The sequence below is a fragment of the Mastigoproctus giganteus genome, chromosome 2 (assembly GCF_048544385.1).
Source record: "Mastigoproctus giganteus isolate SK-2022 chromosome 2, ASM4854438v1, whole genome shotgun sequence".
Taxonomy (NCBI): domain Eukaryota; kingdom Metazoa; phylum Arthropoda; class Arachnida; order Uropygi; family Thelyphonidae; genus Mastigoproctus; species Mastigoproctus giganteus.
Genome location: NC_143576.1, coordinates 228,275,377 through 228,300,593, shown reverse-complemented (window position 1 = coordinate 228,300,593; position 25,217 = coordinate 228,275,377). Strand labels below are relative to the sequence as shown.

At 33.4% G+C, this 25,217-nt stretch overlaps 1 protein-coding gene across 1 annotated transcript in view; it reads left to right on the top strand.

Annotated features, from left to right (window-relative positions):
* LOC150090213 (uncharacterized) overlaps window positions 1–9,861 on the top strand; it is a 184,786-nt gene extending 174,925 nt beyond the window's left edge. Inside the window, exon 17 of the mRNA XM_090390206.1 lies at window positions 9,651–9,861. Coding sequence (XP_090246332.1) covers window positions 9,651–9,802 — 152 coding nt within the window. The 3' untranslated portion in view covers window positions 9,803–9,861. The remainder of the gene's footprint in view (window positions 1–9,650) is intronic.
* The last annotated feature ends 15,356 nt before the right edge of the window (window positions 9,862–25,217 follow it).

The following is a 25,217-nucleotide window of genomic DNA, read 5'->3' as shown; positions in this document are numbered from 1 at the left end:
AATGCGAGACGGAAATGACATCACTTCTAAATGACCCTAACTCAGTTACTAATGTTGACTTGGTAGAGTAAGTAGCAGGTGTGAGCATAAAACGTTACATCATTCATAACTTCAGTTCTAGATGTCCAATTTTAAAAATTTAAATGGTTTTGATTTTCATAAGAGATGTATTCACATAAAATAAAACATCTTTCCTGCATACAGGGTACATACGTTTTTTTTTAAACTTGATATTACATTTTATATGTTATTATGACATTGATTTCTGTTTGTAATATAATTATGGATACATGTGTAATAGTAGTCTGATGACCCATTATTTTGAATGAGTCATTGTCCATACTATAAAAGTCCTTCACCACGGTGAAGAACTTTTACAGTATGAGATCTTTACCAAAATAAGTATACATTGATGAAGAAGAAAATAAAAAAAAAAAACTGCCAAGTTTTAAGGTTAAGAATGAGAATCATCTAACTCTGCTCCCTTTGGTAGTAATGCACTGAGATACTGGAGGTTGAAGCCTATGTTTTTTGTGCATTAACTCATTTGTCAGCTCTTCACCACACGAATCAAGCTGATTTTAACATCTTCAGCATCATACTCAAGGTTCAGTTGAACAAGCAAGATCAACTTGAATGTTAAAAAAAAAAAAAAAAAAAAAAACTGTTTACAAATTTGAGGGCATGTGTTCTTGCAAACTGGTTCATATTCATTGGCTTGATCTCATCTCAATTAATTACCATTACATTTCATATTTTAGTACTCTTCAGAAGTTCTACATGGTCAGATAGTTTGAGAAAATGTCCTCATAGATGGTATGCCTTGAAGGTTGCTATAACCCTCTGATCCACTGGTTGCAGCATTGTGTTGTGTAGGAGAAATGCAACTTTGATGTTAGGATGCAATTTATCCATTTACAAAGAATGAGATGACCGGGGGCATTGTCAGAGATCAGCAAGATTTTGAAGGGGATTCCTTTGGCTTGGCAATAGTCCTTCAATTGCTTGATGAAATGGTGCCTAAAATATGCCTCAGATATGGGAACTGTAACCCATGGCTTTGGATTTCCCATCCATCTATACAATGAGAAGAGACCACTTGTTAATGGAATGGGAGGCCGAGAAGGTTGCAGAGGAGAGCCAGGATGTTGAAGTGGAACTTCCAAAACACTTAACAACAAAGGAAATGGCTGAAACTTTCAAGAACATTGCCAAGGGAATGGCAACCCTAGAGAGGATCGACCATGATACTGCTAAGGTCTTCAAGGGCAACAGAGACCATCCAAGATGGTCTGTCTTGTTACAGGACCATCTGTGCTTGGGGGGGGGGCTGTTGTGCAGTCAGTCTTTGAAAAGTACACATGTAAAAAAGTTGAACAACCACAAAAACCTTCAGCATCCTTACCAACTCCTCAAATCTGTTGTGTCACTCTGGATGTTCTCTAGTATCAGTTAATTAATACTAGTAATAATTTCACAATGACTGCAATTATTTTACATTGATGTTTTCATTGTAGAATTTATTTTTGGTTTACACATAATATATTATGTATAGTTTATGTAAAAAAAAAAAAAAAAAAAACCTGCTTAATCAGTGATCATATTAACACTGCCAATGGCCATTTACATAGTTTTGCATGAGCTCTAACTTAAGTATAGAGTTGGGTACCTGAATCCTTACATATGTCAAGTAATTGTCCTTGAGGTTGTCACAGACATTCTCTCAGATATGCCAGACAAGCTATACTTGCTACCTGGGAGTCTAAAACGCTGATGGAACTGATATTTGGGTGACACTCAAGTCAAGTGGACCTAATTTCGGCGAAGTCCGGACGGTCTGTGACAGCCAGATCCTCTGCTTGTACCTTCACGATGGTGGGACTGTTAGTAATCCTGGGTATAACCTCCATGCACAAGTACATGGTGGGTGACTACCCAGGTGTGAACCAACGTAAGCAGGGGTTGAGGTGTGGCGCACACACCACATGGAGAAACGCCGCCCCTCTATGTTACCAGGCAGTACTAGCTGGTAGATGACTCTCATCAACCGGTGAAATACCACCACTTTGCTTATTGGAGGCTTGAAGTGGTGGAATCCATGTTTAGTCTCTAGAGCTAAGTTCCAGACAACCTTTCCCTATCTCTTGCATCATGTAGTATGTTTGATGACTTTTGAGGTTATGATGAACGTTGTGGCTAGATCCAATATTCCTTACATTTTGAGGGTACAGCTCTAAAACGGTGTTCGCAGGCCGGCCACAAGTTAGTACACCGGACCGAACCTATTGGTAACTCTCTAGGAGGCTTCCGAATACCTCTACTCTGCCAGATAGTGACTGGAGGGAGTCCGAGTAGTGTGTATGCGGGGAGCATTGTCGAGGCCACGTTATGTCAAGGATCTGGGTATATTCTTACCACGTGTATGCCCTATCCAAAAATTTCATTACTTCATACAGCATGTCCCACCCACTTTTTCTTACTATTGAATACACCATGAATTGTCAAAATAATAGAGCAAGCTTATCTGCGAAAAGATCTAAACCTCCCAAGCACTTCCTAATTCATTTCACAAATATACGTGGTCTCAATTCTAATCTCAACGATGTCCATTTCCACTTGCAGTCTGCCAAAACCCATGTACTTTTTCTGACAGAATCTCAGTTATCGGTTGATTCAACTACTGCTCATCTCAGATGCCCAAATTATTTGCTGTATGATTCCTTTCGCCTCAAAGGTGGTACTTGTGCATATGTCCGTTCTGATATTCCCTGTCAGAGACTTGGAAATTTGGAATCTCCTCTCTTTGACCTTCTCTGGCTTAAAATCTCTCTACCTCATTGTGTCAAATTCATCTGTTGTCTCTACCGTTCTCCCAACTCCACTAATCACTTGGAGCTCTTTGACTTCCTCTCTTTGCAACTTGACTTTCTCCAGTCCAACTTTCCTAACAGTGAGGTAATTTTCCTTGGTGTTTTAATGTTTACAACTCCAGCTGGCTTCCGTTTTCTAGTCACACCGACCCAGTAGGTCGAGATGCTGAGGCTTTTGCAATTACTAATGACCTTGCACAGATTGTTCATTTACCTACAAGAATTCCGGACAGTCCTAATCATACAGCCAACACGCTTGATCTGTTTCTCACAAACAACCCTTCTAAGTACATGGTTGAAGTGAGAGGTCCTTTAGGCACTTCGATCACAACTTGGTGATTGTCTCTTCTCCAGTGGAACCTTTATCTCATGGCTATTCCCAACTTCATGTTGTTTGACATTACAAGAATGCAAAATGGGATGACCTGCGAGACTTCTTTTCTACTTTTCCTTGGTCGGATTACTGTTCCAAAACTTCTGATGTCAACGTTTGTTCAGATTGTGTCAGTGAAATTATTCTTGCAGGAATGGAATCCTTTATCCCACACTCCATTTTAAAATCTCGTCCTTTATCTAAACCTTGGTTTTTCCAATAAATGTGCTAAGGTTGTTCAAGAGAAGAATGTTGCATATCATAATTGGCTTGTTTCTAATTCTTCAGTTTCATTTTCTGCCTACACCAAAGCTCGCAACAATTGTAAAGCAGTTATTAATCAGTCCAAACTAGAGTTTGAACAGGCTAAGAGTAGAAAACTTGCTTCTTGCCGTAATGGTAGCCGAGCATTCTGGTCTCTTGCCAAAGCTGTTGGCTGCAACTTTTGCCCATCTCTGCTCCCACCTCTGCCCAAACCAGATGGTTCTGTTGTCACTTCAGCCAAGGATAAAGCTGATCTGCTAGCATCCCATTTTTCTTCCAGCTCATGTATTAATGATCTTGGTAAAACACCTCTCACCATTCCCAACACGCTCCGTTCAGTGTCTCCTGTGGTCGTCTGTCAAAATGATAGCTTCAGCCAAGGATAAAGCTGATCTGCTAGCATCCCATTTTTCTTCCAGCTCATGTATTAATGATCTTGGTGAAACACCTCTCACCATTCCCAACACGCTCCGTTCAGTGTCTCCTGTGGTCGTCTGTCAAAATGATATCAGAAGGATTTTGATGAATCTTGATGCTAAGAAAGCTCCAGGTCCTGATGGTATTTCTCCACTTGTTCTCAAAACCTGTGCTCCTGAACTTACTCCTATTCTTTGCCGCCTTTCTTCACTTTCTTATTCGAAAGGTGTTTTTCCTTCTGCTTGGAAATTTGCTCATATCCAGCCAGTTCCTAAAAAGGGTGACAAATCCCTCCCATCCAATTATCGTCCCATTGCAATTACTTCTACTCTTTCTAAAGTAATGGAGAAATCAATTAACCGCCAACTCTTAAACTACCTAGAAATCTTCCGTCTGATGAACGATCGCCAGTATGGATTCTGTCAGTGTCGATCCACTGGTGATATTCTGGCTTATGTTACCCATTTATGGACTAATTCAATGGAAAGGTTCAGTGAAACACAGGTAGTTGCTCTTGACATCTCAAAGGCTTTTGATCGTGTTTGGCATAAAGGTCTTCTAAACAAGCTTCCATCTTATGGTTTGCCAACTGTTTTTAGTAATTGGTTATCCAGTTTTCTCTCTGATTGCTCACTGAGGGTGATGGTAGATGGCTCTCTGTCTTCTAACTTCTCCACTAATGCCGGTGTCCCCCAAGGTTCAATGCCGGTGTCCCCCAAGGTTCAGTTCTTTCCCCCACTCTTTTCTTCTTGTATATTAATGACCTTCTTCCATTAACTGGAAATCCTATCCATAGTTTTGCCGATGATAGCACATTGCATTCCATTTTCCATATTGAGAAACCTTACCCTGCTCAATCAGCTTCAACTTCTTGAATAACTGCTACCAATTCCTTGAATGCCGATCTTCAGGTAATTCTCCAGTGGGGCAAAGACAACTTAGTTGATTTCAACCCTTCTAAAACTCAGTCTTGTCTTATATCTCGCAAAAAGGATTCTTCTGCTCCTATGCTTATCTTTAGTGACACTCCGATTTCTAGGCAAAATGATATATCTCTTTTGGGGATTACCCTGACTTCTAATCTCTCTTGGCACAAGCACATTACAAACATTGCTTCCTCTGCATCTAAAAAACTTGGTTTTCTCTTTCGCTCTCGGTGTTACTTTTCTTCCAAACAGCTGCTCACTCTGTATAAATCGCAAATCCGTCCTGCCATGGAATATTGTTCCCACATTTGGGGTAGTGCCCCCAAAACCTCTCTCAAGCTTCTTGATTCCATTCAGAAGAGGGCACTTAGGTTAATTAATGGTTCATCTCTAACAGAGTCTCTCCACTCGCTTTCTCATAGACGTACTGTTTCTGCTGCATGCCTCTTCTACAGATACTTCCATGGGCACTGTTCTTCTGAATTGGCTTCTATAATTCCTGCTCTCTCTTTCAAAACAGTCCGAACACGTGCCGCCACCAGCCAACATCCATTTACTGTCCAACTTCAAACCCACAGAACCAACTTTTCATCTTCCTCATTTATTCATTCAACTGCCGTTTTCTGGAACAACCTTCCTTCATATGTATTTCCTGCAAATTACAATCTGCAGAAGTTCAAGTCCAATGTCAACAAATATCTTCTTTCGCCTTCTCAACTTCCAACCCTAGCATGGTACTAAGTACTATAGGTTCTAATACCTCTCGTGGTTGGGGTTCACATAAAAAAATATATATATATCTTTGATTTAATCTTCAAAACATGTCTCCCTCTAAGTTTCGGCAACAACTCACATCCTCAAAAATTTCTTCACTATTATCTAACTGTCTTTTGTGATTAATAGAGGAAGAAGTGTACAAAGCTTCATTTGTTTCATCATTTGAGGCAATGAATCCAAAATGTGTGAGGCAGTTGGCAATCACTTTTTCACCAACCTCATCCCATTCCAAAACACATATACATTGCCTACAGCATGTTGATTTCACATTAGGTTTTGTTTTTGAGACACAACACAATTTTGTTTAATAGCATTTTTTGATATTTTTCTTAAAGCATTGCACTACATCTTGATCAAGTGGCTGAAGAATTGATGTCATATATGGTGGCAGGTACTTAACAGTGATTGCATGTATTCCATTCACTTGGTAATGACGGGTGCAGTTATCCACAAACAGCAAAATTTTTCTATTTTTTCTCATCTTTCAATCTAATTTTCAGATCCATTTTTCATAGATTTTTGGTGATATCCAAGCCTTTTGGTTTGCTCAATACTCAGAAATATCTTTAAACCTTTAAAACATCTGGGCTTTTGAGCTTGCCTAGTGATTGAGAGAGAAAGCCTCTCTCAGCAAGACATCTTTGCCACTAGGAGAATGGTAATTTGTTATTTTGTTTTTTCCACCACTACATTTTTCATTAAATGTAAACACCTGGTAACAACTTTAAAAAAAATAATAATAAAATAAGTCCAATTTCTTCAGCATTGAGGATGTCATTCTTGTCATATGTCAACAAAACATTTTTAAATGATTCACCTTCCATTCTTTCTTAGCTGTTGATGGCTGCACTTTCAATGTACACGTTTTTGAAAGACAGCCCATGATGAGTCTTAAATTTCTGGAGCCATCCATTGGAAGACTTAGTCTTCGGTAGTCATCTGATGTGCAAATGGTTCGGCCTTAGCTTTTAAAAGATTTCCATCTACTGGAATGTGTTTTGCATTCATCATCATTAGTCATTCAAGAGTACCTTTTCAAGATTGGATGCTTCATCTTTCATGCTCTGATCCTGGTGCAGCAGAATTCTGTAAACTCAATCGTTTCTTGACCTTTTAGTGTAATTTTAGGAATACCAAAATGTTCAGCAGTATTGGTTTTAGGACTTATGCCATTGTCTACAACTTGTAAAATCTTAATTTTGTTTGCGATTGGATAAGGTTCCCACTTTTCAGGAGCCATACTGATAAACCTATATGCTCTGATTACAGTACAATGAAATAAACTTCTAGTTGAAGTTAATTTCATTACTGTAACAATTGTGAGAAGTTGTTGATAAGCATGGGAAATCACAGTGATTTCTCACAGTTTCCTGCAAGCTCATCATTAGCTACTATCTTCAGTATTCTTTCATTTTGAAATGTGAATATTCTAATAAAAAAGTAAAAAAACAAGATAAGAGTGGTGGAAACTTTTTGATCATTTTAGAGAGTTTATTTGTCTTTTGAGGTCATTATAATGAATGTAAAGTAGCATTAAGTTTATGGGAAATTGACTGGGACCTACCATATAGGGCCATTATAACATGCTGGAATGCTAAAAAAAGGTCGCTATAAAGAGCTCCAACTGTATTTTAAGGCAAAAGAGGTGATACTCAGTTTTTTATTTTAAAATAGGTGCCACAGCACTACTACTACCACAATGGTGTGATCCTCCTGTGTGTCTGTATGCACACACATACACACACAGCTAAACTTTATTCTTGTACATATGCAACAATTCAAGCTGAACAGAAAGAATGCTATTAGAATGTTGAATCAAGCTTAGTTAAAATTTATGCAGTAAAAGCCCATATATCGGCATTTGTTCATCTGGAAAGCTCATTCAGGCGGCACAGTTTTAAAAATCATATATTGAAAAAAGGACAGTTGCACCTCTTGTCTACTAGTAGCAGAAAGATTGCAAATTAAATAAACATTAAAAAAATGCATTAAATGAAAACAACAGTGTTTAACAAAGCAACAATTTATATTAAAAAATTAACTTTGAAAAAATTTTAGAAAGTTGGAAAGTACTATATTTACTGTTAACATTATGTCAAAAGTGACTACCAAAGGTACTGAAGTCTGTCCTTTGTATTAAAGCTGCCGGCATTAAAACATCAGTTAGTTGGACAGATATTGTCCATTTTGGTATCCAGAAAAGATCAGAAATTTGATGAAAAAAAGTAAATATGTTGTGTTGACTTTAACGCAGAAATTGGTTATTTGTAGAAGATTAGAAAGATATGAAAATTATATAGTTCCTTGGCTTTCCACTCATGTAAAGATGAAGTGAAGTGAAGTCAGTTTGTAAATCCAAGAATGTTTAATTGTAAAAACCATCTTGCTTTTACAGCAGTTTGTGACATAAAACCACAGTTGGTGATAAGTTTTCAGTGATAAGTGTTATTTTAAATTTAATTCACAGGAAATAATGTATACAGCAATATCTCACTTAGCACAGCTTCAGACAGCACGGGTTTTACTCTATCACGGTTTTCAATTAAGTTTAAGTCGAAAATTTACTGTATATGTTAAAACTCATTCAATAGCCTAGACATGTACTCTACATGTATGCTGCGGTGCCAACTCTGTTGTCTCACATGTGCCAATAGCACCCCTCAGGCAGTCAGCAGCAACGTGCAACAGTGTTCATTATTCTTAATTCCATTGTGATGAGACGATGTGATAGCTTTTCAAACTTTTCATTTCACAATTTATTTTTTATCCCTTTAAATACGAAACGATGAGTCAAAAAAAGGAAAAGTAATGAAAACGGCAGAGCTACTAAACATCAATTTAGTAGCTTACATTAGAAAAAAAACTTGATATTATCAAGTGCCATGAAGATGGTGCTTCATGTGCTAAAATCACGCAGAAAAATGGAATGAATGAAGCATCAGTACAAACGATTATTTGAAAGAAAGATCGGTGTAAAGAGCAGGGAATTTCTACAGCATCTAACATGATGAACATGATAACTAAGCAAAGAAGTTCACTGTTGATTAATATGGAACATCATTTTTTAATATGGATAGAAGATTGTAATTAAAGTTCAGACAATGGCCGAAGACATTGTGAAGATTGGAAAAGCTTAGGATTCAAAACTTTGGACACTGTCAATGTACGTGACTGCGTTGACTCACATGCAAATAGCTTAGATGATGCAACTCTCCTTGAAATTGACGAGCAAACTGTATATGAAGAAGAGGAAAACAATTCTGAAGTGGCACCAAAAGAATTTTCAAAAGAGAATTAGAAAAAGGTTTTCGGGGGGTTTACGTGGCCTGTGAGGCGATTCTGAATGTTGAACATAGCATCAAGATATGGTAAATTTTACAAGATGGGATGTGATGCTACAATGACTTGTACACTGAGAAAAAGAAGAGATGACTTCACCAGACTTTATTATTGAAATACCTAAATAAACAATAAAGCTTTTTTCTCATCTCTCATGATGTTTCATTAATAAAATTTTTGCAATATTTTTTATTTCAAATCCTTTTAATTGGTTATCAAGTGTAAATTGTTTATAAATTTATTATAATTTGTTTATAGACTCTTTCTCTGGTACGCATTCAGTTAAACCTATTATAATTATACCTCAATCAGCACAGTTTCGCATAACACAGAACAGTTTTGGTACCAATTATCAGTGCTATGCGGAGTAATTGCTGTACATTGGTGTGACTAAAGTTTAATTTCATGTTATGACATTTCATTGTGCAGTGCAAGCACCTATAAGAGCAGTGTTCATTCAGCCAGCACATTAATATAGCTGGTACCTCATTCCCTGTGATTATTCAGGACTTTACTGTATTATTATTGTTATTATTTCCTTTTTTATTGATATTTACTACATTTCAACTTATTATTGCAGTTTGTTTTTATACTTGGTATTAATATACAATTAGCTTTGTCATTGTTTCAATTTACTTGGAAGTTTGCCTTTTTTTTTTTTTTTTTTTTTAATCTTCATTTCAGGGAAGTTGGTAACTGTCAAGTTCCTTCGATCTGAACGCTACCATGAAAGGTTTCCAGACTCACGTTATTGTACCACTGCCCTAAAGCCATCCAATAATATGAGACTCTCTCTCTCCACGCCTTTTCATTCTTCACCACTGGAAAGGTCTTGAGAAATCAAATTAGTTATTTTTTGTACCAAGAAGAATCTTGGATGGAGGAGAAACTACTTTTTAACTAGGATTGTATTAAGATTTTTGTTTGTTTATATCTTTGCATCATATTCCTACATGAAAAGTTTTTTTGGGGGGGGGATGAAAAAAAAGTAGCAATTAGTAAAAGCCCTTGTTTTATAGTATCTTTTGGATTGATGTGTATAATAAAAATCATTTATATCATAATTATAGGGTTTTTACATTAGAATTTTTTTTTAAATTGGTATTATGAATTCCTTTCATTTTTTTATGATAGTAAATTAATGCCTACACAGATTTATCAAGTGCCTAAATGGTGACAATATTACATCCACCATTACTTTGCTGATACTAATTAATCAAAAATTGTATCTTTTGTTCCCATGTTTAAGTTTATTTTTGTTTCATGTATACTAATAGACATTCAGATTCTTTTAATGTACATTAAGATTCATGTGCAGTGTGACTAATATATATATAGTATTGGTTATCTTAATCATGGGCTATATTAATTTGCATTAATATCACATGTATTTCTTTGTCACACAGTGCATTGTATGTATATTGTAGTTATTGGTTTCTTGGGAATATAAATGATAGGAATAACAACCATTGGTGCTAACAAAGGTTAGTCCCATTTTTATTCTTAATGGGATTTGATATTGAAACTGCAGATGAAAAGAAAATTGAAAGTGCTATTTTTAATAGGGTCTGTGTGTACTGTTATGATATCTTTCATTTTAAAAGTAGATCAAAACAGCATGTTTCTGTTTGCTTCTAGTATGAAGATGTTCATAAACATCGTTATGCTATTGAAAGGAAAGTAGTGTGCTCGTGAATGTGTTTATGCCTGTTATTTTATCCTTTTTCCTTCTTCCCATAAAACTTTCACTTCTCAATGGTGCCTCTATGTTTGCTTTGAACTTTTTAATTGCAGTTTCTTATTTGTCTTCAAAAGTAATTTGTGTATTTATTTACTGACATCTTTTTGCAGTTTTTAATATGACTAATGATTTATAGCAAATTTTAATTTAGGCACAGTTATTTAATTGTATAAAGATTTCTGAGATATTTTGAACACAAATTTTTCAGATTATTAAAAACTTAAAACCTTTAAGTCTTCAGTTTGTTTTATTAAAAAATATCTAAAATGGAATAAAGTGTGATTAGGTCTAGTAATCAAAATGGCTGATGTTTGGAAAAAATGTTTCATATCAAATGTTAGCTTGAAGTTAATTTAGCTGTACTTGTCCAGGGCAGTATTTTATTTATTATTATTATTATTTTTAAATTTAACTTTAGCTTATAGTTTCATCACATTAGAATTTCACTACTTAGCTTTTCACCAAAGAAATGAAAAAATAAAGCAGAAAGGAAGGAAACTCATATATTGCCAAATTTGGTGTGTATACATGCATATATATACAAAAAAAAGTACAAAGTGAAACATGGAAATTACACAGCCGTCACTTTGCTGTTATATCTTACATTTATATTTTTTATCATACTTAATATATTTGTATATTGCCCTTCTATATTTGGGCGAAATTTGTAAATTTTGGAATTTAAGGTGAATTTTATTTTTCATTTGGCCTATTTCTTTGTTTGTAGTTACTGTAAAAATTGAGTTCTTTTTATATTTGTATATTTTACATTGTTTTTAAGGGCTGTTATCTTTTTCTGAAAAGAAATAAATGTAGATAGTTTTAAAACAATGGGGATCTGGTGGTAATTGTATTAAAATTGTTGAATTATAAAGAATTGCAACAAGCATTACCTGTGTAATGCTGTTTGTAAATTTTTTTATAAGCATTATGTATCTTTGCTTATTTGTTTTAAAAATTAGAAAACAAATTGGAGAATAAACATGAATTCAGCTTATTCTCCTATGGTGAATGAAATGAGCTTATGTAGTCATTATGTGACAGAAACATGAAGATAGTACTGAGTATATTTAGCCATGCTGTAGCTGAAAGTAAGTATGGTATACTTCGTCCTCAGTATGGCCTTTTGGACCCCCATCTAGCCCACAGACACCTTGACACTTGTTCTATGCGGGAGAGTGGCAGAACATTTTTAATTATCCGTCCCGAATCTTGTTTAAACAAGTAACTGTTTCCCTCCTTGAAGGAGGATTAGCTTTTAATGAACTCCCTTTCAAAAAAGTTTGGATATCCTTACAACATATAAAATGTGTGTGTAATATATTGTAAGAATGAAACCATACATACTATACATGGCCTAACTTTTTTCACAACTCGTATCAGGTATTTTAATTGTTCTTTAAACATGAAAGTGAATATGTAATCTTTGTTTATGAATTTAATATCTGTAGTGCTGCTTGCCTTCATTTCTTATTAAATTTATTTCTGTTGAAATTTTCTTTTCTTTCACTGTCCTTTTCAATAGCCTTGAAATATTAATTGCTTTCAGGAAGAAAAATTTGAGTACAATTTCCCCCCTCTCCCCCTTCCCTCTTGCTAAAGAGACATTTCTTGGCCTTTCAAGTGACATTTTAAGTTAAAGAACTTAGAAATTTACAATTACAGTCACTACAATTGAGTATTAACATGTTTAATTTATAATCAGTGGAAATATTTGTTTAAAGAAATAATTTTTAAGTTTTTAACAACATCACACAGAAACTGATAACTGCAATTAAAATTAGCACAGTAGACAATAATTTAAATACATACAAAATTTAATGCATTTTTCAAGGAGTGAAATGCAAATGACCATATGGAGTTAGTATTATCAAATATAAATGGCTTGGCAAGTGTTGTCATCAGCTTTTTAAGAGATGATGTGACTAGTTACTGGTAATTAGCATGGCTATTTTCTCATGTTATTGCTTAACAGCTTGGTTATATGATTGCCTGGAGATCCATACAGTTATACTCTGATAATAATTTGCATACAATACATTGTCTGTTTCCTAGATTATAAATTTAGATAATTTGCAGATTTTTTTTTTTCCATTTTGTATACATATATGGAATATGTATGTATGAAAAACAGCTTTGAATAGGTATATCTGGAAGAATTATAAATTATGTTGAACTACTTAAGCAAAGCTACAGAGTACACAAAAATAAAATAAATACATATTGCTGTGTATTGCCAATTCTAATAACATTCTGCTGCCATGTTTGAGAGGAAAAGCAACAATACATATTGCTTTTAATAAGTTCTAATAATCAATATTATGCAAGCACTGTTGTCTCAAAAATACATTGTATTACTGTATATTAAAATTAAAACTTACTGAGTAAATAATGTTTAAATTTAAGTTTTAATTTTAACAGTGCATAGTGATTATTGTTGGCAACAGAAAAAATTGAAAATGAAAGAAGTGAAAACTTACCATGCCCAAGATAAATCCATGTGACATACTGACTGCAGCAGCATAGAAAATCAAATTAAATTAGAGCCAGTGTAATAGTAATGATCTCTACAAAATTTGAAAAGCGACATCTTTGTTGGACATAATAAAATGTGTAATCATGTGCATGAAAATAGCCAAAAGTAATGTATTGAGGTCAAACATGATTTGACTTCAATACATTACATATAGTCCACCAGTTAATTTGTTCCTTATTCATTCACTAAAACTTGTCATTACTCTTTTTGCTGTTTTCATGCACATTATCACGTGTTTTTACCCTGTCCAGCACAGAGGTCGTTACTTTGCAAATTTTGCCAGAGATCGTTACTCTTGCATTAGCTACAAGTACAGTTTCATTTGAATATGTGCTGTTACAGATGTTTTTATTTCTCTTGGGGGGCACCTCCGTAGCCAGGTGGGAAGGAGCAACAGTGCGTAGCACACGCTTCTTGATTAGACCGGGGTTCGAGCCTGTCACCACCAAATACGGAGGATGTGGAAAGGTCAGGGAATGACCACCGCATATCCCGGAGCAATATGGCCTTAAGTTGCTAATGCTCCTAAAAACCAAACAACAACAAATTTCTCTTGGGCATGTTAAGTCTCTGCACATAACTTTCCATTTTTGTTTTCAGTCTGGTTCTCTGTTTGGTTAGTAATAATCACTACACATTGCATTAAAATTAAAATTTAAACTTTATTTGCCAATTAATATGCTTTAATCATAAAACCTCACTTTAACGGACTATGTGGGGTAAGATCTAACCCTCCAAATTTGATCATTAAACTCAGCAGAAATACATATATAGACATCAAAGCTGGTAGGATACTAAAAGAAAAGTGCTGTTGTGTGAAATGATGCCCTGCTTTTGCTGTATCACCAAAAAAAAAGTTTCTTCTCTGCATAGGTGCTAATCCAGCTGACCTTTGAATTCCCCAGCTCAACTACTCATGGAGGTAACCTATTCCAATAAAATTTAAATTCTTCTCCTTATAATTTGAATTTATTGCTCTCAGTTCTAGTATTTCAAGTGCACACTCACTTTTGCCTTATACAGTGAGATTATTATTATTTTATTTTTTATTTATTATTATTTTTTTTGTTAGTTATTGGCACATCGGCTTCTGTGGCCATAATGCACCCCCCAAAGTTTTTTTTGCATTTTACTCTGATCCAAGCCTGAAGCGGGATTCGAACCCGCGACCTTTGGGTTGGCAGGCAGGCAGGCACTTTACCCACCTGGTTAGCCCAGTCAGCAGTGAGATTATGGCCTCACTATCTCTACAAGTAAATGTTCAATAAATCATCAATAGTAATAGGGCCCTTCTTGCTGCCCATCTATACTGCCTGGTATATAATCTCAAATCTCTCCTCTGCTGTCTTTAATTGATAAGTTATTTTGGAATTTTTATTTTCCAAGTGTAAAACGCTTGTATTTTGCAGTATTAAAACATAGTTGTGCTTTTCTGACCATTCCTGAAGCTTCCCAAGTTGATCTGAAAGAGCACTGCTTGGCACTGGTCATTAACCACCCTCTTAATTTTCATATCAACTGCTAATTTTGATATCATGCCTTCCATCCCTTTGTCAATGTCATTTAAGAAAATGAGAACAGCAATCCCAGTACTAATGCTTTAGAGGACCACACTTCTAACACTAGCCCAGTCTGAAGAGTAGCCAATAATCACATCCCTCTGCCTGTTATCCTGCAGTGCCATTCATAAATCTATCTAAGGACCTTATCCATTATAGCAACATTCTAGCTTATACAGTACCCTCTCATGCAGAACAGAATCAAATGCTTTGTTAAAGTCCAATCAATGTAAAAATTATTTTATACATCCAGCTGGTGAGTACTAGATCAGTTAAATATGATTTTCCCATTACAAAACTGCTCTGAGTTTTCTTGAGAATACCATTTCTATCTAGATGCCCCTGTATTGCATTCTTTATAACTGCCTCCATGTTTTTCCTTACCAATAAAGTCTGCCTGACTGGTCTTTAGTTACTTTGCTCTTTAAACTGCCTTTATATATTGCCAATGCATTGGCACTTGTTGTTTGTTTGTTATTTAGTTTTTAGGATTAGCAGCTAAGGCCATATTGCTCCAGGGATATGCGGTGGTCATTCCCTGACCTTTCCTCATCCCCCTTATTTGGGGGTCACAGGCTTGAACCCCGGTCTAATCAAGAAGCGTGTGCTATGCGCTGCTGCTGCTCCTGGCTACGGAGGTGCCCATTGGGACTTCTCCATTCCAAAAGAATCTCTCCCATGTCCATCATTAATAATTAATGATGGACATGCGACATAATTAATCATAATAGTAACCCCTCCACTCTCCCTCAAACTTACTGGGTATATCTCATCAACACCAGGACCTTGCCTTCAGACTTGAAAGTTTTCCTGACAAAGAGTGCCATAATTTCAGTATTGCTGATTTCATACCGCTCACATTCACTTGCATAATTCCTTTGTGCAACAGTCTTTCATCTGTAAAGATCATTGCCAAGTACCTGTTCAATTTATCATATGGGTTATCTATGACTTTTCTGTATCCATATTTAAGAGTCTGATCTGATTTTTTCTTTGCATTCACACATGTGAAAAACTGTTGCCCCCAGTCTTTGCCAGTGATTTGTCATAGTCTGCTTTTGCCAGCCTAACCCTTTCTGTGGTGCTGTTACAAATCAACTTATAGCAGCTGTAGACTTTATAACTTGCTATTGCCATCTTTTTCTGTTTTGTTAAACTGTTCATCTCATTATTCATCCTCTCAGCATCTTTTTCATCCATATTTTCTTAATGGTATACATGCATTTTTGTATATTGGCTAATATTGCTTGAATACTAATTATTACAGAAACAGGGAACCCATGTATTGTTTTTTAATTATCTTTAACTTGATGGTTGACTCCTGACAAAGTCATTAGGATATAATAATATGCATTATGTAGCAGGGTGGACCATGTGCTATTTTACTAGGAGGAGATGCAGTTTATCAAAAATTAAATTGCTGAAAATTTAAACAAATCATTTAAATGTTCATAAATATCATATAAATATAATATAATATTAATAACTTAATATTGAATGAAATTGACTTCGAGATTTCAGATTTATATTGGATAAATTATTTCTTGGCAAACTAACGTAGTCCACCCTGTATATTATTCATATTAGTTGGGGTTTTCATAAAAAAAAAAAATAAAATAAAAAATAATTTTTTTTTTTTCTGTTTTTTTTTTTTTTTTTTTTCAGATATACCTATCCAAACCTGGTTTTCATGTGAAATGCATCCACATAAACTATATACATGTTCCATAGATAGTATTGTCATAATGTTTGTAGTGTTCAATCAATTTTGTTGTGATCCAAGCCAATAAGTTGTATATTTATGTCTTTATACACAATATGTACTTCAATATTTTATATATATATATATATATATATATATATATGCACACACACACACACGGTGCTACAAAAGTTTATGGACTCTCCATACCATGGCAACACATGGTGGTATATAGTTCTACATGATGCAGCTAGAGTAAAGTAATCGACCCATTAGGATTACTGTATTTTACTAGGATGATGGAGTTGAAAGTAAATTCTACAGTGTCAGCATGGCACTTTTACAAGGGTCTGGGGGAGGAAATCCTACAGACCTGTAGGAAGTTGTCAGACTTAAACATCCAGAAAAATGTAGAACGGGGATTGGTTATGTATTAGTATTATAGCCCTGGTGTCTGTGATCTTTTTTGTTCCAAAGGCTAAATTTTAAAGTCAGTGGGAGGAGACTTAATAAAATTTCCAGAAGTGCTTTCAGTAGTGGCAGAATCACTGAGCAAGAATTATTACTTTGTGGGGGAGTGGGAGCCACTACTGAGAAAAGAAACCATGGAATAGCCATTAAGTGAAATAATTTTTATAGTCCACAAACTTTTGAGTAGTACCTTATGCACTATTACATTGGTGTGTGTGTGTTTCTTTTCCCCTTGCCTTTCGATATTTTAATTGTGGAAAATATATTTTGGTTTTGTTTTAGTATTTAATATCAAGTCTGTTTTACTTTTTTTTTATCCCTTATTTTAACTATAAATTTAGAATGCAAGGTTTTCTTGAAGTACTTATTATCTTTTGACTAATAATTTATTGATTTAGTTTGACAAAACAGTATGTTATTTGCAGAATTACTTGGTGCATCCTTTGTTTGCTATGCATGCAATTCATAAAATGGTAATATAAATTAAAAGTGTAAAAATATTAAAAGTATAAATTTTCTTTAAGTACTTTTAAATTTATATTGATTCTTTTTTCGTGAAGCCAGCTTCATTTATTATACTGGGGTTGGAGGCTCATTTGATTTTTTTTTTTTTTTTTAAGTTGTCATTTTTACTGTTAGATTGTATCACTGACAAAATTTCACACCTACATGTAGAATTGGATTTTTATTACCTTCTTTCATTAATTATTGGTCATTTTTCAGTCAGCAGAATTTTATATATATTACGGTGGTATATAATTATAACTGTAAACATTTAAAGGATTTGATATGTATGGTAATTTTAACTTTTTTTTTTTGTTTTGTTTTTTGCATGTATGTATATTGACTGTGTGCAGTATATACAAACATTCATAATGGGGCATGTTTTGAATAGCTAACACCTCTGAAAAGTAAAGTTCTCTTATGCAGCATATTTTCTTTTTTGCATGTTTTCTGTTGTCAGTTTAAGTATTAATGATTTCCCTATGATTATTACTGTTGGCTGTAATAATCATAGTGTGCTTTTTTTTTCATGTTAAAATATGCAGTGAAAGTCCTTATTATGAGTAAGATCTATAATGAGAAATCTGCTCTAATGGTCATTATTAATGTTATTAAACTGATTTAATATCATTACATATAGGGAAATTGTGTAGTAATATTGACTGAAATATGTGTATTTCACTTTTCAGAAAAAATTCAAATATGAGTCTCCTCTTTAATTTTAATTGTTATCAGTGCTACTTGTCACATGCTGTAATGTTTTTGTTCTTAAAAGTTTGTGACAGCATGTCAAAGCATGATTAAATTATTACAGCTTGGAATACCTTTCTGTTTCCACTTCTACAAATTGATAGGCATCATTTATTTATAATTGATACAGATATGTTTTCTGTCTGCAGAATGAACTGTACTTGGAAGAGCACTGCATTTCTTAAAATTCTGCCAATTTTCTTTCTCTGGGAACAAAAATATAAGGTACAAAGTTTTTTTTTTTAATGCTGTTTTTCGTACCCTTTAATACTCTTCTGCCATTAACAAAAAAATGGTGCTTTTTGAACAAGCTTATAAACTGAAAATCCATGAAAATCCTTTAACTGTTCCTTAGCAATGTGCTTTCTTTATTAAGATTAAACAAGAATCCTCATAAAATAAATAACAGCCCCAGTAACCAGAAGGTACATTAAAAAAAAAAAAAAAAAAAAAAAAAAAAAACCTTATTTGGATAGAAATTAAATGGAAAAGTGTGGATCTACAAATAAATTTAAACTGTAAAATGCCTATGAGGAAGAGTAGTATTATCAGAAGTGAAACTGGTGGGTTATGGATTAGTTTCATTGTCACTCTTTACCATCCTTAATTCACTAGTACAGATGTTTGGGTAAATTTCCATCTCCATACTCCTAAAAATATGAAAAATATTCAAATCTTGCCATAGCAATAAACTCCATTTAAGTTCAGCAACTGTGGACATAGCTATTGTCAAAATATCCTTGAGTAGATTTTCATATCATTCTTTAACTCAAGCTTAGCTGTGCAAATGATATGCACAGGTATAGCGGAGTTAGTTTGTGACTGCATGTTAATTGTTTATTTACATCAATGATCTGATTGCTTTCCCTCAGTGTTGGGGGAGGGTGGAGATCAAAGAAAGTGCACTTGTGGATAGCAAAGAAAGAAAACCATTAAGATTTCATGAAGTATTCTCATTCTCTCTCTCTCTCTCTCTCTCTCTCTCTCTCTCTCAGAGTAATTCAGAAATTTTTTTTTTTTTTTGGCTGGTGCAGAATAAGCTGCAGGCTTCCTTGCACCATATGCTAATAATAATTTAGACACTAAATTATATTACTAGCACACTAGCACAGTATAATATTCCTTCTGATTTTTGTTAAAGCTTGCGTGTGTTGCTGAATTTATTTGAAAGTTATTATTATAGAAATGATTAGAGAGAGAAAATGATGAAATTACAATTTTAAAATTTACTATAATTTTTTTAAAAACTACTATGAACATGATAATTTATTTTTAAAGTTGTCATAATAATGTCAAAAAAACAATTAATTAAAATTTTAGTAAGAAATATTCACACATGAGAGCATTAGAAGCTTCTGAAGATAAAAGCATTTGAAACTTAGTGTTGAACTACTCTGATTATGAAATAAAAAAATAAAAAAAAAACTCCCATGGTAAATATTCACAATGTAATACTTTTAAATAAAAATGAATAAATAACCGATTTGTGTTTATTTTACTTTGCTTTGCCTCTTCTTTAAAGTGCTTTCACAAATTTGTGTAAAAGCCAGATCTGGTGAGCTGGAATGTTATTTTCTGTAGCCCATTCAGTTCATATGTTAAAACATGAAATAGCATTGTCATGGTTCACCAAATTTCTTTCAATGGCATCTTTATGGTCCTTTTTATTTTCCTTTCTTTATCTTGTAAGATACTATTTATAATTTCACCCTCAGTCTGAAATTCGAAATCATTTCCAAAGCAAAATTTGTTTGCTTTACCTGCGTTAATTTCAGTCTTGGAAAGACTTATATGCTCGTACTGAAAACCAAGCACTGAGTACTCAAGAATTAAGGCTTAGGCTTATTTTTAGCTTATAGTCAAATACCATTATCCACAATTCTGCCTAATTTTCTAATATCTTCTCAAATTGTATAGCATCACCAGAATAGATAAATCCATTATACATTTAAAAATCTAAGACACTGCTAGAACAGCTGTTTCGGAACTTACTGGCTTCTCATCAGCTGTAGAGTACTGTTAGCAACTGTATGTTGAACTGTGATTAAGGTATTTTGTGTATATGAAGAGCACCAAGCAGTGTTTGAGGTGAAAAATTTCCATTTAAAAACAATTGTTTTGTTCACCTTTAACTCCCCAGGATTTGGCTGCATTTTCCCTATTCAGTACAATACTGTAGAATGCAGGGATATTTCAATACAGAAGTTGAAATCAAATCTAACTTCTTATGCTTTATTGGTGTTTGTGTGGTAGTGTAGGACAAACAAGGAATGAGCACCATTTACTCTTTTCTGATTTTGTTACCCATTGCAGTATTTTTGCTTTTATGAACTGCAATTTTAATTAATAAAACTGTTCATTGTTATCTGCTCTTATTAGCATTATATACTTATTCAGGACAAACCCAATTCAGTTTCCTTTTGAATAAATTTGTACAGTAGGGTTCTACAGTGAAGTCTTTCATCGCTTTTGGACAAATGTCTAATTTCATAGCACATTCTAAATTTTCCAAATACGCTCATCTTGAAATAATTTTTTGAAATTTGCAAATAAAAAAAAAAAATTTATACAGATATTTATCCAGTTGTGTTTTTATGCAATCACTCTGGAAGGACCTAAAATATATATGGTAGTTCCCACTGAAGGATATTCATCCATTTTAGACATTGTGCTTACTTGATCAGTATGTGAACTTTTATTTTAACTCGGCTTCTGTGTGAAGTCGCTTTAAAATATCACACGTCTCTGTGAGTGATGCTTTGAGCTTCCTGTTATCACTGCTGCAATAAGAGTTCATAAATAATTAAAACAACTACACCTGGATATACATATTGTAACTTGGTTGTATCCAACTTGCAACAAAACTGAATCGACAGCACAGAATAGAACTGCTGGTTACTCACTCTTAGCTGAGTAAAGCATGGGTGATTAGTGGTAGTGTGAAAAGACTTCCAATGAAAAAGTCAGAAGTATTTTTATGTTGCTGACTGTCTAAAATGTTCTTAGTTTTGAAATGTCACCTATCAGGCAAGAAGTTTTCTTGAACAGCGCAGCCTTGAAAGTTTATTTGTTGAGAACAAGTAAAAACTTTCTGTTATTAAATGCATGCAAACAGCACGTTGCTGATGATTCTAGCTATCTCCAGACTGACTTCTGTAATGGTAGTAAAGACAAACACAAATTTGGTAATTTCAAGAAAATTACCTACAAGTTCTCTGCTTACTATAAAACTGGGTTTTTTTTTTTTTTTTGTTTTAATTATTGAAAAAAATTTAAACCTAAGATCTGGTTTACATGCGTTCAGATTATTGTGATTGCCCTGCATTTTAATGTTAAAAGAAAATTGTTACACCGACCAGGAAAAAATACATAAATAAAATATTGACAACTGTTCTTGTATTAAAATGGGGCAAATATTCCACTTAATGTTAAAGCCTTATAGAATTTTTTGCTGATGCTGTTAGGTTAAGAATCAAGGTAAAATTAGAGATGCCATCCTTTGTGACTCCAGGTCAAAAGAAGAAATTCTGTGACTCCAAATCAATTTCATTGGAGTAGCCATTTGGTGTGTGCATAACATTAATGTGCAAGGTACTGCAACAAATTATTGTTTTGATTGCAACAACTTTTATAATACAGTTGCAATCAAGAGAGAAGGGACTACACAACATATTTTACCAGTTTCTTCTTTTATTTAGCATTCATGTACATTTATTTTGTAACCTGAAATTTTATCATTATAACACTTAGGATTTTTCTCAGTTCTCAGTGGATTTTCACCGTATGTATCTTTTCTTTCCTTTTTTCTTTCTTGAAAAGAACTGAATTTTTAATCTTTTAAAACATCTAAAACAAGTAGCATGATGACTAGGCTGATTTTAAGAGAATGGGTTCTTATTTTGTTGTTTCATTTTATTTTCCCTATGAAAAATCAGTATCAATTAGTTAAATAATAATTATAGAAATTGAGACAGCCAGGCTAAGATAAGGTTTTGCAATTTTCTTACTGATAAATTTGTGGTTTAAAGCTGCCTGAGAATCTACCAACTCTTTTTATGGGAAGAAAAAAGCAAGAAAGTGTGTTTGTTGCTACATGTAAATTCAGCAGATTCCTATTAACTTGTAAAAATGTATAGTAAGATTGCTCTTGTAAACTGTGAGCTGCCAGTTAAAGATTAGAAATTTTATTTCAGATGGTTGGTTTGTTAATCTGGTTATTAAGAAACTGTGCTTGACCACAATTTTCATTACTATTATTAGCTGAGATTCCTTCTCAGCTAGTAATAGTAATGAAAATTACTATTATTAGAAATAGAGATTGTTGAGATGTAAAATATTCAAAATTGAAAACCGGATGAGTTGCATTCTTTTTTATTGCTTCATATTCTTTTTTTTTTCACGAAATGAATTTATTTTTATTCTGAATGAAATAGATTACTGTTACTGTAAAAGGCTGTATAATTTATTTAGAAAAGTGCCATATAATTTAGTACAATTGTGTTTGAGTTTTAAAACATTTGTATACCCTTAAAATTTAAATAATGAACAGAAAGATACACATGCACATACATGCACACTTAAGAAAGTTATGCATTTTTGTAATTGGGGTTACTCCTTGTTGCTATTTTTAGTGCATTTTGCTAAATTTTATTACAGTAAGAAAAAAAAAAAGGCTGAACTGCTATATGCAATTCCGCTTTTTTTTATTTTGTTCAAAGGTCATGTTTTCACTAATCATATCTTACCATATAAAATTCCAGCATTGTTACTTGAATGATGTTTATTGCAGCATAATTCATATTCAAAAGGGATAAAAAAAAATGAAAAAAGAAATATATAGAAACTAACAGTATATTGTTGTGCTTTCCATAAAGTCTGTACCTGAATTTGTAACAAGTTATATGTATTCTAATTTAGTAATTGTTGCAGTTTTGTGTTAAACAAGAAACTCCTACATCCAATAAAAGATATATGGGTAATTTTTTTATTTGTTTATTGAATCATTAAACAAGAGTTGCCAATTTTAAGAGGATCAGAATCATTTAAATCTGCAGAAAAATCAGATATTGCAATATCATAATCATCATTATTGTAATATATTTTTTAAAAAATTATAAAATAAAAGTTTGCTGAAGTATTTATGAAACAGCAATAAAAGCATTTTTATTTTTAATGAATATACCTTATAGGTTCTAGCTAAAGTCTCAAATTTCAACTTTAAAAAATTGAGAAGAAAATTAAATTATGGTTTTATGTTGTAAAAAAGTGTTGTGCTTAGAAATATACTGGGGCAACTATTTTTTTTTTTTTCCTTTTTTTCATTAAGGTAATATGAAGTATATTCAAGCTATAAGGTATCTTAATTTATATTTCACAAATGTACTAATGAATATGAATGGTAATACTTGTTTAATGTGTATTGATTGAGGTGCTCCCATGAGATGGCAGCACCATCCACACCATAAAATATTGGTAGTATTCTAAATGGGAGTATGTATAATATTAATGAAAACAAACATGGTATTTCCTTTACAAGAGCAGCATTTCCTACCCCCTCCTTTTTTTTTAAAGGAAGATTGGCATTTCCCCCAGTTAAAAACATTTGATAACACTGCTTTTCTTTCAAGAAAAATGGCACTATTTTCACTGTCAACTTTTTTGTAGTGTGCTTAGTGCTGCCATCTTATGGGAAGCACCTGAGACAATACATGTTACAAAAGTGATGCAATTGGTATTCGTTAATGCATTTGTAAAATGTAACTGAGATCTTATTATTTAATGTACTTCATATTTGGAACAAACAAAATAGATTAAGTAAGATTTAAACAATAATTTCAGACTTATTATAAGGCAACCTTGTTAAAAACATGCTATAAAATGCAATGAAATATCTTATTTCAAGATGGTACAGTTTAAAATTAATTTTAAATCAACAGAAAATTAAAATTGCTTTTAAATTAATTTAAAATGAATTTAGACATCCATCAATGAAATTCAAAAATTTTATGTTTTTGTTTGGTTTTTAGGAGCATTAGCAACTAAGGCCATATTGCTCCGGGATATGCAGTGGTCATTCCCTGACCTTTCCGCATCCTCCATATTTGGTGGTGACGGGCTCGAACCCCGGTCTAATCAAGAAGCGTGTGCTATGCAGTGCTGCTCCTTCCCACCTGGCTACGGAGGCGCCCAAAAATTTTATAGATTAGTGTTATTTGGTGCCCAATATAGTTAATTCAAGAATTTCATGCATTAGCCTTTCATGGTTAGAGTGAAGAGTTTTCAACCAATATTACTGTTTTTAGAAAAAGAGTGGGTACATGTCCCAATTTGGTTGATAGAGCTCCAAAAGTCCTGAAAATTTGTGTTGAATTTAAATTAATGTAGAATCTTGAAATAAAAAAGGTAGCCCTTCATTGCATATATATAGCATATTTCAAATCAAAGTGTATTGGAGTAATGTCCTTTTATTAGTAAAAATAAACATTAACATGACCAATGCTTCTATGATAAAAAGTGAAGTTTGATTCACCAAAAGTTCTTTATCTATGAATTCTGATGTCACATAATATAATTTATTTAGTCATGGTATGTAGTTTATTATTATATTTGCATCAGAAAGATGCTCAAACTTTAGAATGAAACATTTTTCTATAAATATCTCGTTATTTTCATTAAAGCAACATTCCATTATACGATGATTGATTGACTGTCTTCTGATACAGCACGGTTTGAGCAATATCTTTCATATAGTTCTACGTTGCATTTGATACCCTTCCTCAGAATTATACTTGGTTACCTTGCAGATTTCAAGCTCATTGGAAGTTAACGTAACAGGTTAATTTTTATTTAACTGCAGTTTCTTCCATGTAAATGATGTGACCTAAGCTGTTGTATTCTGTACAGGAAGTTACTCTAAACTGTATACTGCACTAGCAGTATGCAGCTAAACTTTGTTCAGTTTAGCTTATTTTTACGTGTTGTGATATTT